The sequence below is a fragment of the Perognathus longimembris genome, chromosome 13 (genome assembly GCF_023159225.1).
Source record: "Perognathus longimembris pacificus isolate PPM17 chromosome 13, ASM2315922v1, whole genome shotgun sequence".
Lineage (NCBI taxonomy): Eukaryota > Metazoa > Chordata > Mammalia > Rodentia > Heteromyidae > Perognathus > Perognathus longimembris.
This window is the reverse complement of record NC_063173.1, coordinates 59,226,732-59,239,785: the sequence shown is the minus strand read 5'-3', so window position 1 is coordinate 59,239,785 and position 13,054 is coordinate 59,226,732. Positions and strand designations below refer to the sequence as shown.

The window sequence follows — 13,054 nt, the reverse complement described above, 5'->3', positions numbered from 1 at the left end:
TTTTCACAAGAACTATCAATTTTTATTTCTACATTTTCCTGATATGAATCACAGTGTTATTTTTTTCTTTGCTTTTTTTTTTTTTTTTTTTTTTTGCCAGTCCTGGGCCTTGGACTCAGGGCCTGAGCACTGTCCCTGGCTTCCTTTTGCTCAAGGATAGCACTCTGCTTGAACCACTTGAACCACAGCGCCACTTCTGGCCATTTTCTATATATGTGGTGCTGGGGAATAGAACCCAGGGCTTCATGGATACAAGGCAAGCTCTCTTGCCACTAGGCTATATTCCCAGCCCCCTTTGCTGTTTTTAATCCCCATCTCTACCTGACTTTATATCTTCTCTCCAATTCATATCACTATTTAATTTTCTCTTGTCTTCAACCTAGTCTTCTTTCTATATAACATACATTAATAAGGGACTCTATAGCCAGACTGCCTAGGTTCAAATCCTGATGTTGCAAGTTACTTAACCTAACCTTTGTTCCACAGTTTGGATGATGATGACAAAACCTACTTCATAAGAAATGTTGTAAGGGTTAATGGATGAGTGTATAGAAGCAGAATAGTGACTGACAAACAGTAAACACATGACTTAGTAAGGACATAAAAACAGGAAGATAGTGTTAGAAAGGGAGTAAATAATATGACAATTAACTATGTTGACATTTACAATCAAATATATCAAACTATAGATAATAAAATATATCTAGCTAGATAACTGTTTAAAATATTTATCTAGGGGCTGGGAAGGTGGCCTAGTGGTAGAGTATTACCTAGCATACATGAAGCCCTGGGCTCAACTCCTCAGCACAATATACAGAGAAAAAGCCAAAAGTGGCGCTGTGGCTCAAGTAGAGCACTAGCCTTGATCTGAAGAGCTCAGGAACAGCGCCCAGGCCTAGAGTTCAAGCCCTACAACCGAAGCAAAAAAAAAAAAAAAAAAAAAAAGGAAAAGGAAAAGAAAGAAAGAAAGAGACACTTTTACCTGGTGGTTTACCATAATGATTTTACGTAAAAAGTGCTTTATAACTAGACAATCTGTCACCAAAGTTCTGGACGTTTCATCCACCTGTAACAACACAACAAAAACACCCACCGAATGTATGCAAACCCAAAAGTACAAATGAATCAAACAGGTATTTCTTCCTATAAAAGTATCGATTTGGGCTGGGAATATGGCCTAGTGGCAAGAGTGCTTGCCTCGTATACATGAAGCCCTGGGTTCGATTTTCCAGTACCACATATATAGAAAACAGCCAGAAGTGGCACTGTGGCTCAAGTGGCAGAGTGCTAGCCTTGAGCAAAAGAAGTCCTGGGGCTTGGATTCAGGGCCTGAGCACTGTCTCTGGCTTCTTTTTTTGCTCAAGGCTAGCTCTCTACCACTTGAGCCACAGTGCCCACTTCTGTCTTTTTCTGTGTATGCGGTGCTGAGGAATCGAACCCAGGGCTTCATTCATGCTAGGCAAGCACTCTTCCACTGGGACACATTCCCAGCCCTAAAAGTACCTATTCTTTAAAATACTTTCAAGACATCTAAGGAAACTGCATCATCCTAACCACTGAAGAGGCTGAGATCTGAGGATCACAGTTTGAAGGCAGACAAGCAGAAAAACTTTTGAGACTCATTTCCAGTTAATCACCAAAAAGCTGTTGCACCAGCCTTGAGTGAAAAAGCCAGCAGACAGCACTCAGGCCTTGAGTTCAAGCCCCAGTACTGTCGCACACAAAAAAAGACATCCAAGGAGAAACATCTTTGAGAATGAGAAATGTACACAAAAAAGAAATTAAAACAGCCATCACTTATTTTTTGTTATTTTCAAAGAGCTGTACAAAGGGGTTACAATTTAACATGATTTAACATGTCAATTTATGTGTCTAATGCATCTTGATCAGTGTTATACTTTCTTGCTTCCTGTCTGAGTGTGTGCCAAGATCTTCCTAGTTTATAGTTCCTGCTACAGGCAAGATGACAGGCCACATTTATCTTCCCTCTGCTGAATTGGAGACTCGTGGACTTTTCTGTACAGTCTGCCTGGAACCATGATCCTCCCATTCTTAGCTTCAGAAACTGCTAGAATTACAGGCATTCACCAACAGCACTCAGCTCCTTCTTCAATTTATTTTTTTCATATAGAATGTTTAAACAGTAGAAAAGCTATGGTACCCTAAAGGCATTTTCTGTACTTGACATTTTCAAAACAACTTCTTGGAATAGTTTCAAATCTCTGTAACCTTGGTGATTACAGGGTATATCATTGAGCAGTCTAATTATAGCTAACAGTAAAGCAACAAAATAAGTCCATTGAGCAGCTCTCAAAAAGGGGCTACAGCCAATAACAAGGACAAATCTCAGTTACTGAACACCTGCTTCATGCCTGAGTAACACTGCACACACACACACACACACACACACACACACACACACACACACACACACAGAGCTAGTCAACTTGTCACAGTTCACAGAACTAGTAAGTGGGAGCACTGGGATTCAAACCCATATCTAACTTCAAAGTCCACATGCCCCTATGAGTGCTGCCCCTCCAAAAATATTCATTCTCTGTTCTTATCACTAGCTAATTGAATAGCAGACCAATAGATAGTCTATCTTTTCTATTCTTATAGGTACTGGAGATTAAATCTAGAGGCTGTGCACATGCTAGGCAAGTGTTCTACAGAGTCTTGCTAACTTATCCTAGGCTGGACTTAAGATCCTCTTACCTCTATCAAAGTAGCTGGGATAGAAGGTATGTACTACCATGCCCAGCAATCATTTTTTATGGAGACTGGCGATGTTGATGTATGACTACTCTATATATGTATTTATTCACTCATAAATACTATGTAGCTTGTTGTGTATATCTAGACCTACAGAGATAAATACGATGATCTATAAACTAGAAGAGTTCATAGTTCATTAGAAGAGAAATTCAAGTTTTATATTTAAATATCTAAAGGAATATAAAAGGACTGGCAACTAACCATCACATAGCCTAATGTCAGATTAGCAGAGAATAGTACAAAGCAATACCCTCTTTTTTTTTTTTTGCCAGTCCTGGACCTTGGACTCAGGGCCTAAGCACTGTCCCTGGCTTCTTTTTGCTCAAGGCTAGCACTCTGCCACTTGAGCCACAGTGCCACTTCCGGCCGTTTTCTATATATGTGGTGCTGGGGAATCGAACCCAGGGCTTCATGTATATGAGGCAAGCACTCTTGCCACTAGGCCATATTCCCAGCCCCAATACCCTCTTTTCTTCAAAGAATAGAGAGGGAAAGTACGTTTAGGTGTATCACAGACCCAATACCTCATCCTGGCACACCTACAAAAGCAGTTAACTTACTAACGGGCTTTTATGGAAAAAAAAAAAAAAAAAGGATTCTAGAAACCCTAGGCAGCAGAAGCCACTATTTAATCATGTGGTTTTAGCCTTCACCCTAAAAAATAAGTCTGATTATATGCTAGATGTTTATTTACATGAACTGAGACAGTCATGGGCCCTATGTCCAAGGAGAGTTCCAGTGGGGCTGGGAATATGGCCTAGTGGTAGAGCGCTCGCCTCCTATACATGAAGCCCTGGGTTTGATTCCCCAGCACCACATATATAGAAAACGGCCAGAAGTGGCTCTGTGGCTCAAGTGGCAGAAGCCAGGGACAGTGCTCAGGCCCTGAGCCCAAGGCCCAGGACTGGCAAAAACAACAACACCAAAAAAAAAAAAACAACAACAAGGAGAGTTCCAGTGTTTCCCCTTCTCCTCTCCTTCCTACAGATTGACACATTGTTAGACAGACAGACAGAGAGGTTTATTCATATAGATGTTTGTGTATATGTATATCTCCTTTCATTTTATCACTTAAGACTGGATAAAATTGTTAAGAGCTCGTAAAATCAGATTTCTTTTGGAGCAATGAATCTTCCTATCTTTCTCTTGAGCTGACTTGAAAATACACAGGTTTCAGAATGAATGAATACTGAAACAGCATTGACTTCTAGGTGCCAAACTCTGGTTCAAGTTCTACTTCTTCCACTTAACTTTAAGATGACACTGAGGAATTCAGTCAGATTCTCTGAATCTCAATTTTATTATTTGTAAAATGAGATTACGATTCCTACCTTGTCCACTTCACAGACTTGTCCGGAGGCTTACTATTTGTAAATGTGAGGTAGACATATTATCATGACTTGTTCAAACTGGCTAAAACACATGATCTCATTTCCTAGAATTGCTTTCCTTGGTTCACTGAAACCACATTTTTAATGGCTTCTTGACTCGCAGTTTCAGAGCCGACTAACCACTAATTGCTCTAGACTGTTTACCTCTCATTCTCCTAAAAGAGATAAGGCACAGCCAGGGGGTACCTGTTGTTCTGATTATTGTAACCATTTCTTTCAGAAGGAGCATATAATTATTCAAACATGGAGAAAAGATTCCCGAGTGCTTTCTGGGACAGTGTTTAACTCATTTTAATTCTGGCTGTTTTTATTTTTTTTCAACATTCTAATTGTTCACATCTCCACCAATACCAAGGAAGGAAAGATAGGGGACTAGAAAATAGCTAAAGAGAATGGAGAACTCACTGTCATTATCATAAACCTAGACTACAGGGCTGGGAATGTGGCCTAGTGGCAAGAGTGCTTGCCTCATATACATGAAGCCCTGGGTTTGATTCCTCAGCACCACATATATAGAAAAGGCCAGAGGTGGCGCTGTGGCTCAAGTGGCAGAGTGCTAGCCTTGAACAAAAAGAAGCCAAGGACAGTGGTCAGGCCCTGAGTTCAAGCTCCTGGACTGGCAGAAAAAGAAGAAAAAGAAAAGAAAACCCCTAGACTACAAATAAATCAATGAAACAATCTGGAAATCAAACAAAAATCCATCCAAATAGGACCTATGCTGAAGATAATCAACTTTTATTGTATCAAGTGATCCAGAGTCAAATAAAGATCTTTTAGTGGTTCCCAGACTTAGCTACACATAAAGAATAAAGATTTAAAAATACTCCAAAGCTACCAATTGAACTATATGCCCCTCAAAATCCATGTGTGGAAACCCTAAACCCCAATGTGACTGTATTGGAGTTAGTACCATAAGGGGGGTAATCAGGGTGCTTCTTCACATAGATGCTGGAGATGTCTCTTTATACATCCACAGAGACAAGGCATGTCAGGATGCCATGACAAGACAGCAGTTTGAGAGCCATGAACAGAAAGCAAGTCTGATGGCACCCCTTTTTTTTTTTTTTTTTTTGGCCAGTCCTGGGCCTTGGACTCAGGGCCTGAGCACTGTCCCTGGCTTCTTCCCGCTTAAGGCTAGCACTCTGCCACTTGAGCCACAGCGCCGCTTCTGGCCGTTTTCTGTATATGTGGTGCTGGGGAATCGAACCTAGGGCCTCGTGTATCCGAGGCAGGCACTCTTGCCACTAGGCTATATCCCCAGCCCTGATGGCACCCCTTTTTATACTTTTTCAGATAGGGTCTCATATTGCCCAGGTTGTTTTCACATGCCTGGTCTCATAGATACTCTTACCTTAGCATCCCAAATGATGAGACTACAGGCTGAAACCATTATACCTGGCCCAGACAGAACCTTAATCTTTGACTTCTTAGCCTACAGCTCTAAAAGAAAATAAATCTCTGTTGTCTAAATCATCTGGTCTGTGGTATTTTGTATTATGGCAGCCCCAGCAGACTAATACAACTCTCAAATCTATTAAATGACATCTTTTGGAGTAAGACACAGATATTAGCATTTTAGAAGCTCCCAGGTCACCTATATAATGCCTTTTATATTACTTCAACTTGGAACATGATAGATCTAGGCTTTGATTTCCTAGCATTAGATTTGCATATAAATAAGAACTAAAATGCCAGTAATTTATAGACCCACAACAAAACTTGCCTCAAAAGTTATCTGGAAGGGTGTTACCCCTGATTTGTCCTGAGACCAGCTGCTTTCCTCTGATGTCCAAGTCAGCTTTGCAGAGAATGCAGGCAGTATAGTTTGTGTTTCTGTGCAAGAAGAAATGATAACAGTAAAACAAGCAGTTTGGATAAGCACCAGAATCTCTGGAATTGTTTATTAAACTGGTGGGCCAAGGTTTTTCCTTGATGAAAAGATTACCTGAAAAATTTTAAGATATGATTTGAAAGGGCTACGTATCAGCAAATCATTTGGCCATTTAGAATCACATTCTGGGACTGGGAATGTAGCCTAGTGGTAGAGAACTTGCCTAGCATACATGAAGCCCTGAGTTTGATTCCCTAGCACCACATACACAGAAAATGGCCAGAAGTGGCGCTGTGGCTCAAGTGGCAGAGCGCTAGCCTTGAGCAAAAAGAAGACAGGGACAGTGCTTAGCCCCAGTGAGTCCCCAGAACTGGCAAAAAGAAAAAAAAAGAATTGCACTCTGGGTTAAGATATTTAATCGCATGCTTAGAATTTTTCACATTTGCTAAATCAATTTGAATTTTCAGTTAATTTCCACAAAGTAATGTTCAATGCCAGAAATCTTTAAAACCAACGGTTGTAGCTGGTATTATTGTATTTTCAATAAATCAACTCACTTAATAAACACAAATCCAACAAGTGAACTGATTTAAACCTGAAAGTAGAAATACTCAAGAATGACCATCACATGATTTTTTTTTTTTTTTTTTGGCCAGTCCTGGGCCTTGGACTCAGGGCCTGAGCACTGTCCCTGGCTTCCTTTTGCTCAAGGCTAGCACTCTGCCACTTGAGCCACAGCACCACTTCTGGCCGTTTTCTGTATATGTGGTGCTGGGGAATCGAACCCAGGGCCTCATGCATACGAGGCAAGCTCTCTTGCCACTAGGCCATATCCCCAGCCCCCCATCACATGATTTTATTTAATACAGTATGCTTTTCTGATTTGTTTTTGTGCCACTACTGGAGCTTAAACTCGCCACTCTCCCTTAGGTTTTTTGCTCAAGGCTGGTGCTCTCTACCACTTGAGCTGAATATCCACTTCTGGCTTTTTTTTTTTTACTGGTTAACTTGAGGTAAGAGTCCAGTGGACTTTTCCATCTTTGAGCCAGTACAGGTTTCAGGTGTGAGCCACCCACAACTGGCTTTAGTACTACTACTCTGTGTGTGTGTGTGTGTGTGTGTGTGTGTGTGTGTGTGTGTGTGTGTATGTGTGTGTTTGGGTCCTGAAGCTTAAACTTACTGCCTGTGCACTGTCCCTGAGCTTTTTCACTCAGGGCTAGTGCTCTACCACTTCAGTGATAGCTTCACTTCTAGTTTTTTGGTAGTTAACTGGAGTCTCACAGACTTCCTTGCCTAGGCTGTTTTCCAACTGCCATCCTCAGATCTCAGCCTCCAGAATAGCTAGAATTACAGGCTTGAGCCACTGGCACCTGGCCCCATTTATTTTTTTATTTTTTGCCAGTCCTTGGATTCAGGGCCTGAGCACTGTCTCTGGCTTTTTTTTTTAATTAATTAATTAATTTATTTATTTTTGGCCAGTCCTGGGCCTTGGACTCAGGGCCTGAGCACTGTCCCTGGCTTCTTCCCGCTCAAGGCTAGCACTCTGCCACTTGAGCCACAGCGCCGCTTCTGGCCGTTTTCTGTATATGTGGTGCTGGGGAATCGAACCTAGGGCCTCGTGTATCCGAGGCAGGCACTCTTGCCACTAGGCTATATCCCCAGCCCCTCTGGCTTCTTTTTGCTCAAGGTGAGCACTCTACCCCTTGAGCCAAAGCCCCTCCATTTACTTCTTAGTTCTGCTTTTCCTTCCCTTCATTCTCTCTGAAGTCATCATATCTGAATTACAACATTTACCCTTCAGTATTTAATTTGAATCATATTTTCTTTCAATAGCTCTTCCCCATTTATACTTTCCTTTTATCTAAAGTAGAACTATTGTCTTGTTCCTACCATCCCTTATCCTTCATTACCTGGTAGCTAGAGTGCCCCCAAATAATTTGGTTTTGTTTGTGTAAGTTGTTTCATATTTGGGGGATTTGTTTGTGTATGTGCTTATTTGTTTAATTTTCTTCATTTCTCCACCTCATTCCTACCAACACAATGCTAACTAGATCTTTTCTATTTACTTCACTCCACTTCCTCATTACCCTCTCCTATCAAGCTTAGCTCCCATCCCTTCCTTCTCTATAGAGCCAAATACCTAGTAATATGTATTAGTGTTATCCCACTATCTCCTCCCTATTACTATGGTGTTCCTAGGTCATAAAGATGTATCTTCGTATCCATATACATCTAAAGACATTGAAGCAGTACTGGTGATTGGTCTTCATTAGAGATAGCCACAATCACAAAATTGTGGTTTATTAACTATCATATCTTTTCCTGGGTGCTCTCCCTGAGCCTCTTTGTGCTCAAAGTTAGTACTCTACCACTTGAACACAACTTCTATCTTTTTCTGATTAGAGTCTCACAGTCTTTACTGCTAAGGCTGGCTTTGAACAGTGATCCTTAGATCTCAGCCTCCTGAGTAGCATCGATTACAGGTGTGAGCCACCAGCACCTGGCTTACAATATATTTTATAACCAAGCTTCCTCACTCTTATTGGAGCAAAGATACAAAAGCAGTATTTTTAGTACTGAAATTGATGATTTTATAACTGAGCCACATCTTTTCAATCTAGTAATAGAAAGGTACACACCCAGGGCTGGGAATATGGCCTAGTGGTAAAGTGCTCATCTCATATACATGAAACCCTGGGTTCAATTCCTCCGCACCACGTATACAGAAAAAGCCGGAAGTGGCACTGTGGCTCAAGTGGCAGAGTGCTAGCCTTGAGCAAAAAGAAGCCAAGGACAATGCTCAGGCCCTGAGTTCAAGCCCCAGGACTGGCAAAAAAAACAAAACCAAACAAACAGAAAGGCACACAACCCAATTACTCAGTCTTAAGTAACTCTTGAGAAATTACAAAATAAAAGGACACAAGGGATTGAAATTCCACCAAAACTTGGCTTCAGATAAATTCCAGCAAAAAGAAACTGCTGAGTTCATGAATAAACAAGGTAATATGTCACCCTCAAAAGACAACTCAAGGCCTGGGAATATGGCCTAGTGGTAAGAGTGCTTGCCTCGTATACATGAAGCCCTGGGTTCAATTCCCTAGCACTACATATAAAGAAAATGGCCAGAAGTGGTGCTGTGGCTCAAGTGGTAGAGTGCTAGCCTTAAGCAAAAAGAAGCCAGGGACAGTGCTCAAGCCCAGGACTGGCAAAAATTAATTAATTAATTTAAAAAGACAACTTAAAATTAGATGACTTAAGTTATAGTAAAGAGGAAAAAATTTCAAAAAAAATTTTTTTAATGACAAGAATGATCAATGAAATTAAGGAGGTTGGATGCCACTGGTTCACATCTGTAAGCCTAGCTATTCAAGAAATGGAGAGTGGGAAGACCATAGTTCAAGGCCAGCCCCAGCAAAGAAGATCATATGACCTGAGCCAAAAAAGTAATCAGCAAAGGGGCTGGGGATATGGCCTAGTGGCAAGAGTGCTTGCTTCGTATACATGAGGCCCTGGGTTCAATTCCCCAGCACCACATATACAGAAAACGGCCAGAAGTGGTGCTGTGGCTCAAGTGGCAGAGTGCTAGCCTTGAGCAAAAAGAAGCCAGGGACAGTGCTCAGGCCCTGAGTCCAAGCCCCAGGACTGGCCAAAATAATAATAATAATAATAATAATAATAATAATAATAATAATCAGCAAAAAAAAAAAAGGGCTGAAGGCACTGTTTGTGTGATAGACAGCCAGACTAGCAACCACAGGCCCTGAGTTCAAACTCCAGCACCAGCCTTGTACCAGTGGCTTCCTGTAATCCTAGCTACTCAGGAGGCTCCTAGCTACTCAGGAGGCTGAGATTTGAGGATGAAGGTTTAGAGCCAATTTAGGCAAACAAATCTTTGAAACTCTTATCTCCAATTAACTAGCAAAGTGGAGGTGTGGCTCAAATGACAGAGAACTAGCTATGACCAACAACAACAACAACAACAAAAAACAACAAAGGAAAAGCACAAGACCCATAGTTCAAATCATAGTACCAGCACCAAACAAACAAAACAACAACAAAAACCCAGTACCACAATAAAGCTTATAAGGCAATGTATAAACAACTGAATTCAAAAAAGATATAAATGAACTAACTGATCTCAAAGAGAATTCAACCAAATAGGTGAATTAAAAGAAACAATCCAAGACACTAAAGAGGAATTCAATAAACATGTAGATATCTTGGAGAGAAAAAAACCAAACTGAAATCTTGGAAATAAAAAACAAAAATACAAAAAAATTCAATAATAAGTCTAGCCAGTAGAACAGAACAGATTGGAGGGGGTGTAAATCAATGGAGATATGAGTGGTGGGCAAATACAGTCATAATATTCAATGTATATATGTGAAAATGGAACTAGGTAACTTGAAGGGATGGGAGGGATTGGAATAGATGAAGAGGAGAGTAATGGAAGGAGTAACATTGTTCAAGATGTACTGTACTCAAACTGACTTGTTGAGTTGAAAACCTTCCATAAAACTACTTAAATGACAATTAAGAAGTACATCAATTACACAGAAAAAATAAAATATTTGATGGGAAAAGAGAACAGAACACTTAATTGAAGGTAACTCAGAGAAATTAAAGACTTTGAAAAACTAAGAAAAATATGAATGGACTATATAAGGCTTCTTGGAGTCCATAAAAAGATCAAAACAACGAATCATGGGCATTAAAGAAGAGATATATATAGCCAGGTGCGGGTAGCTCATACCTGTAATACTAGCTACTCAGGAGGCTGATATAGCATAAAAAATGCTTAATGTTAAATAAAAAAATAGGATAATATTGTACATATATTGTGATTACAACTGTATTAAAAGTATATAGTAAGGGGAAAATCTAAGAATAAAGTAAAAGGCCAATATTTATTAAGAAGTTTTTCCCCTGTTTTCTAAAATGAGCTCTACTGCTTCTATAACAACAACAAAAACTATTTAAAAATAATCTCTCACCAAGCAATGGTAACTCACACCTATAATCCTAGCTACTCAGGAGGCTGAGATCTGAGGATTGCAGTTCAAAGCTATCCCAGGCAGAAAAGTCCCTGTGAGACTCTTATCTCTAATTTACCACTCAGAAACCAGAAGTAGCACTGCGGCTCAGTAGTAAAGCACTAGCCTTGAGCACAAAGAGGCTCAGGGACAGTGCCCAGGCCCTGAGTTCAAGCCCCACAACTAAAATACTACTACTACTAATATTATTATAACATTATTATTTTTTATCGTTATTATATAGTTATTATTATATGGTTATTATTATTACTTCTCTGATTCAGGCAAATTGAAATCCAGTTATTTGTTTTGTTTTTCCAAGAAATTCAGCAAACTAATAACTATTTGGTTTTGCTTAACCTGACTCTTCTCCTTTAACATAGTAATAGTCCTTGCAAATAAAGTATCAATAAATAAAGCAGCAATATTACTGCACTTCTAAGAATAAGGGTAATTAAGACAAACGATGAAAAGCTCTTTGGGTGGCTGTGTGGTTCGATGTCATTAGTTCCATTGGCTAATTGTTTCCATATTATAAAACAACCCTAGCTATACTTTAGAGAAGGAAAGAAAGAAGGATCAGAAATCCTTCAGAAATGTATCAAGTCTTCTTTCATTGTAATGAATAAAGCTCATCAAGCTCATCCAGACAAGTAGCTACAGCAAAAATGCGGTTACTCTGGTCTCCATTAAAGGAAAAAGCAACTGAGTTTTGTACTACCATGGATTCCTACACAAAAGGAACCTAGACTTGAGAATAGTAGGAAAAAACTCAAATTACCTTTACAAGCCTGCATGTGTTCTACACAAATCTATAGTATAAGCCAAAAAAAAAAAAAAATGACACAAGCTACTGAGTGCCAATTTTGTAGATTTCTTCAACTTGTGGTGTAAAAGTGAATTGAGAAACTGGTAAGGGAAGAGATACATTAATATACCACCAAAAAGGGAAAAAAAAGTGGACAAAGGAAAGACAAAATACATGGATCAGAAGTGCCATCTTTATCTGCAATTAGCCATCAGTAAACAAAAAGTGGCACCATAGCTCAAAGTGGTAGAGCGCTACCCTTGAACAAAAGAGCTTAGGGACAGAGTCCAGGCCTTGAGTTCAAGATCCATGACCAAAAAAAAGTATCATAACAGATATTAGTAGCCTAGTGCCAAAGCACTTGCCCAGGAAGTATAACATCCTGTGTTCAATCCCCGGTACCCCTCGCCCCCAAGTTGATCTGGACACCTAACAGGAGCGCTATAAATATCCCAGCAAACTTTTTAAATAAACATTAACAAGTAGATTCTAGATTCATTTGGAAATGCCAAGGGCCTATAATATACAAAACAATTTTAAGAAAACAAAATTGAAGGACTTGCACTATTTGATCTGAAAAGCTATTTTTGTTTTGTTTGTTAGCTTATTTTGTGCAGATACTGGGGCTTAAGCTCAGGGCTTGGGTACTGCCCCTCAGGATTTTTGCTCAAGGTTGGCATTCCACCACTTGAGCCATAGCTCCACTTCTGGCTTTTTGGCGACTAATTGCCTGGGCTGGCTTTGAACTATAATCCTCGTATCTCAGCCTCCTGAGTAGCTAGGATTGACATGGGTGAGCCACTGGTACCCATCTTACTTTTCTTTTCTTGAGGTTTGAAACAAGAAACTATTTTTCCAGCTTTTTTAGGTATAATTCACCTTTTTACTTTCTTGATAATATCTTTGGAAACACCAAAGGTTTTGTGTATATCTTTGTTCTGGTGACAGAGATTGACCCAGGCTCTGTGTATGCTAGCTATACTTTACCACTGAGCTACACTCCTAGGCCATGAATGGCAGTTTTTAATGTTCTGAAGTCCAATTTACCTTCTTTTGGCTGCTTGTGCTTTAAATGTCCTATGTAAGAAAACACTGCCTATCCAAGATCATGAGATTTATATCCATGGGTTTTTTTTTTCTAGAAGTTTTATAGCTTAGCTCTTAGAATTAGGTCTTTGATCCAAATGATGTCATCCAATCACTTTTTAGAATG

General features: G+C 39.9%; 1 protein-coding gene across 1 annotated transcript in view; it reads right to left on the bottom strand.

Annotated features, from left to right (window-relative positions):
- Positions 1–13,054, bottom strand: part of C13H11orf80 (chromosome 13 C11orf80 homolog) — a 62,108-nt gene that overhangs the window by 30,151 nt on the left and 18,903 nt on the right. The window contains exons 4-5 of the mRNA XM_048359641.1: positions 5,893–6,002; positions 983–1,066 (exon numbers count right to left, since the gene is read on the bottom strand). Coding sequence (XP_048215598.1) covers positions 983–1,066; positions 5,893–6,002 — 194 coding nt within the window. The remainder of the gene's footprint in view (positions 1–982; positions 1,067–5,892; positions 6,003–13,054) is intronic.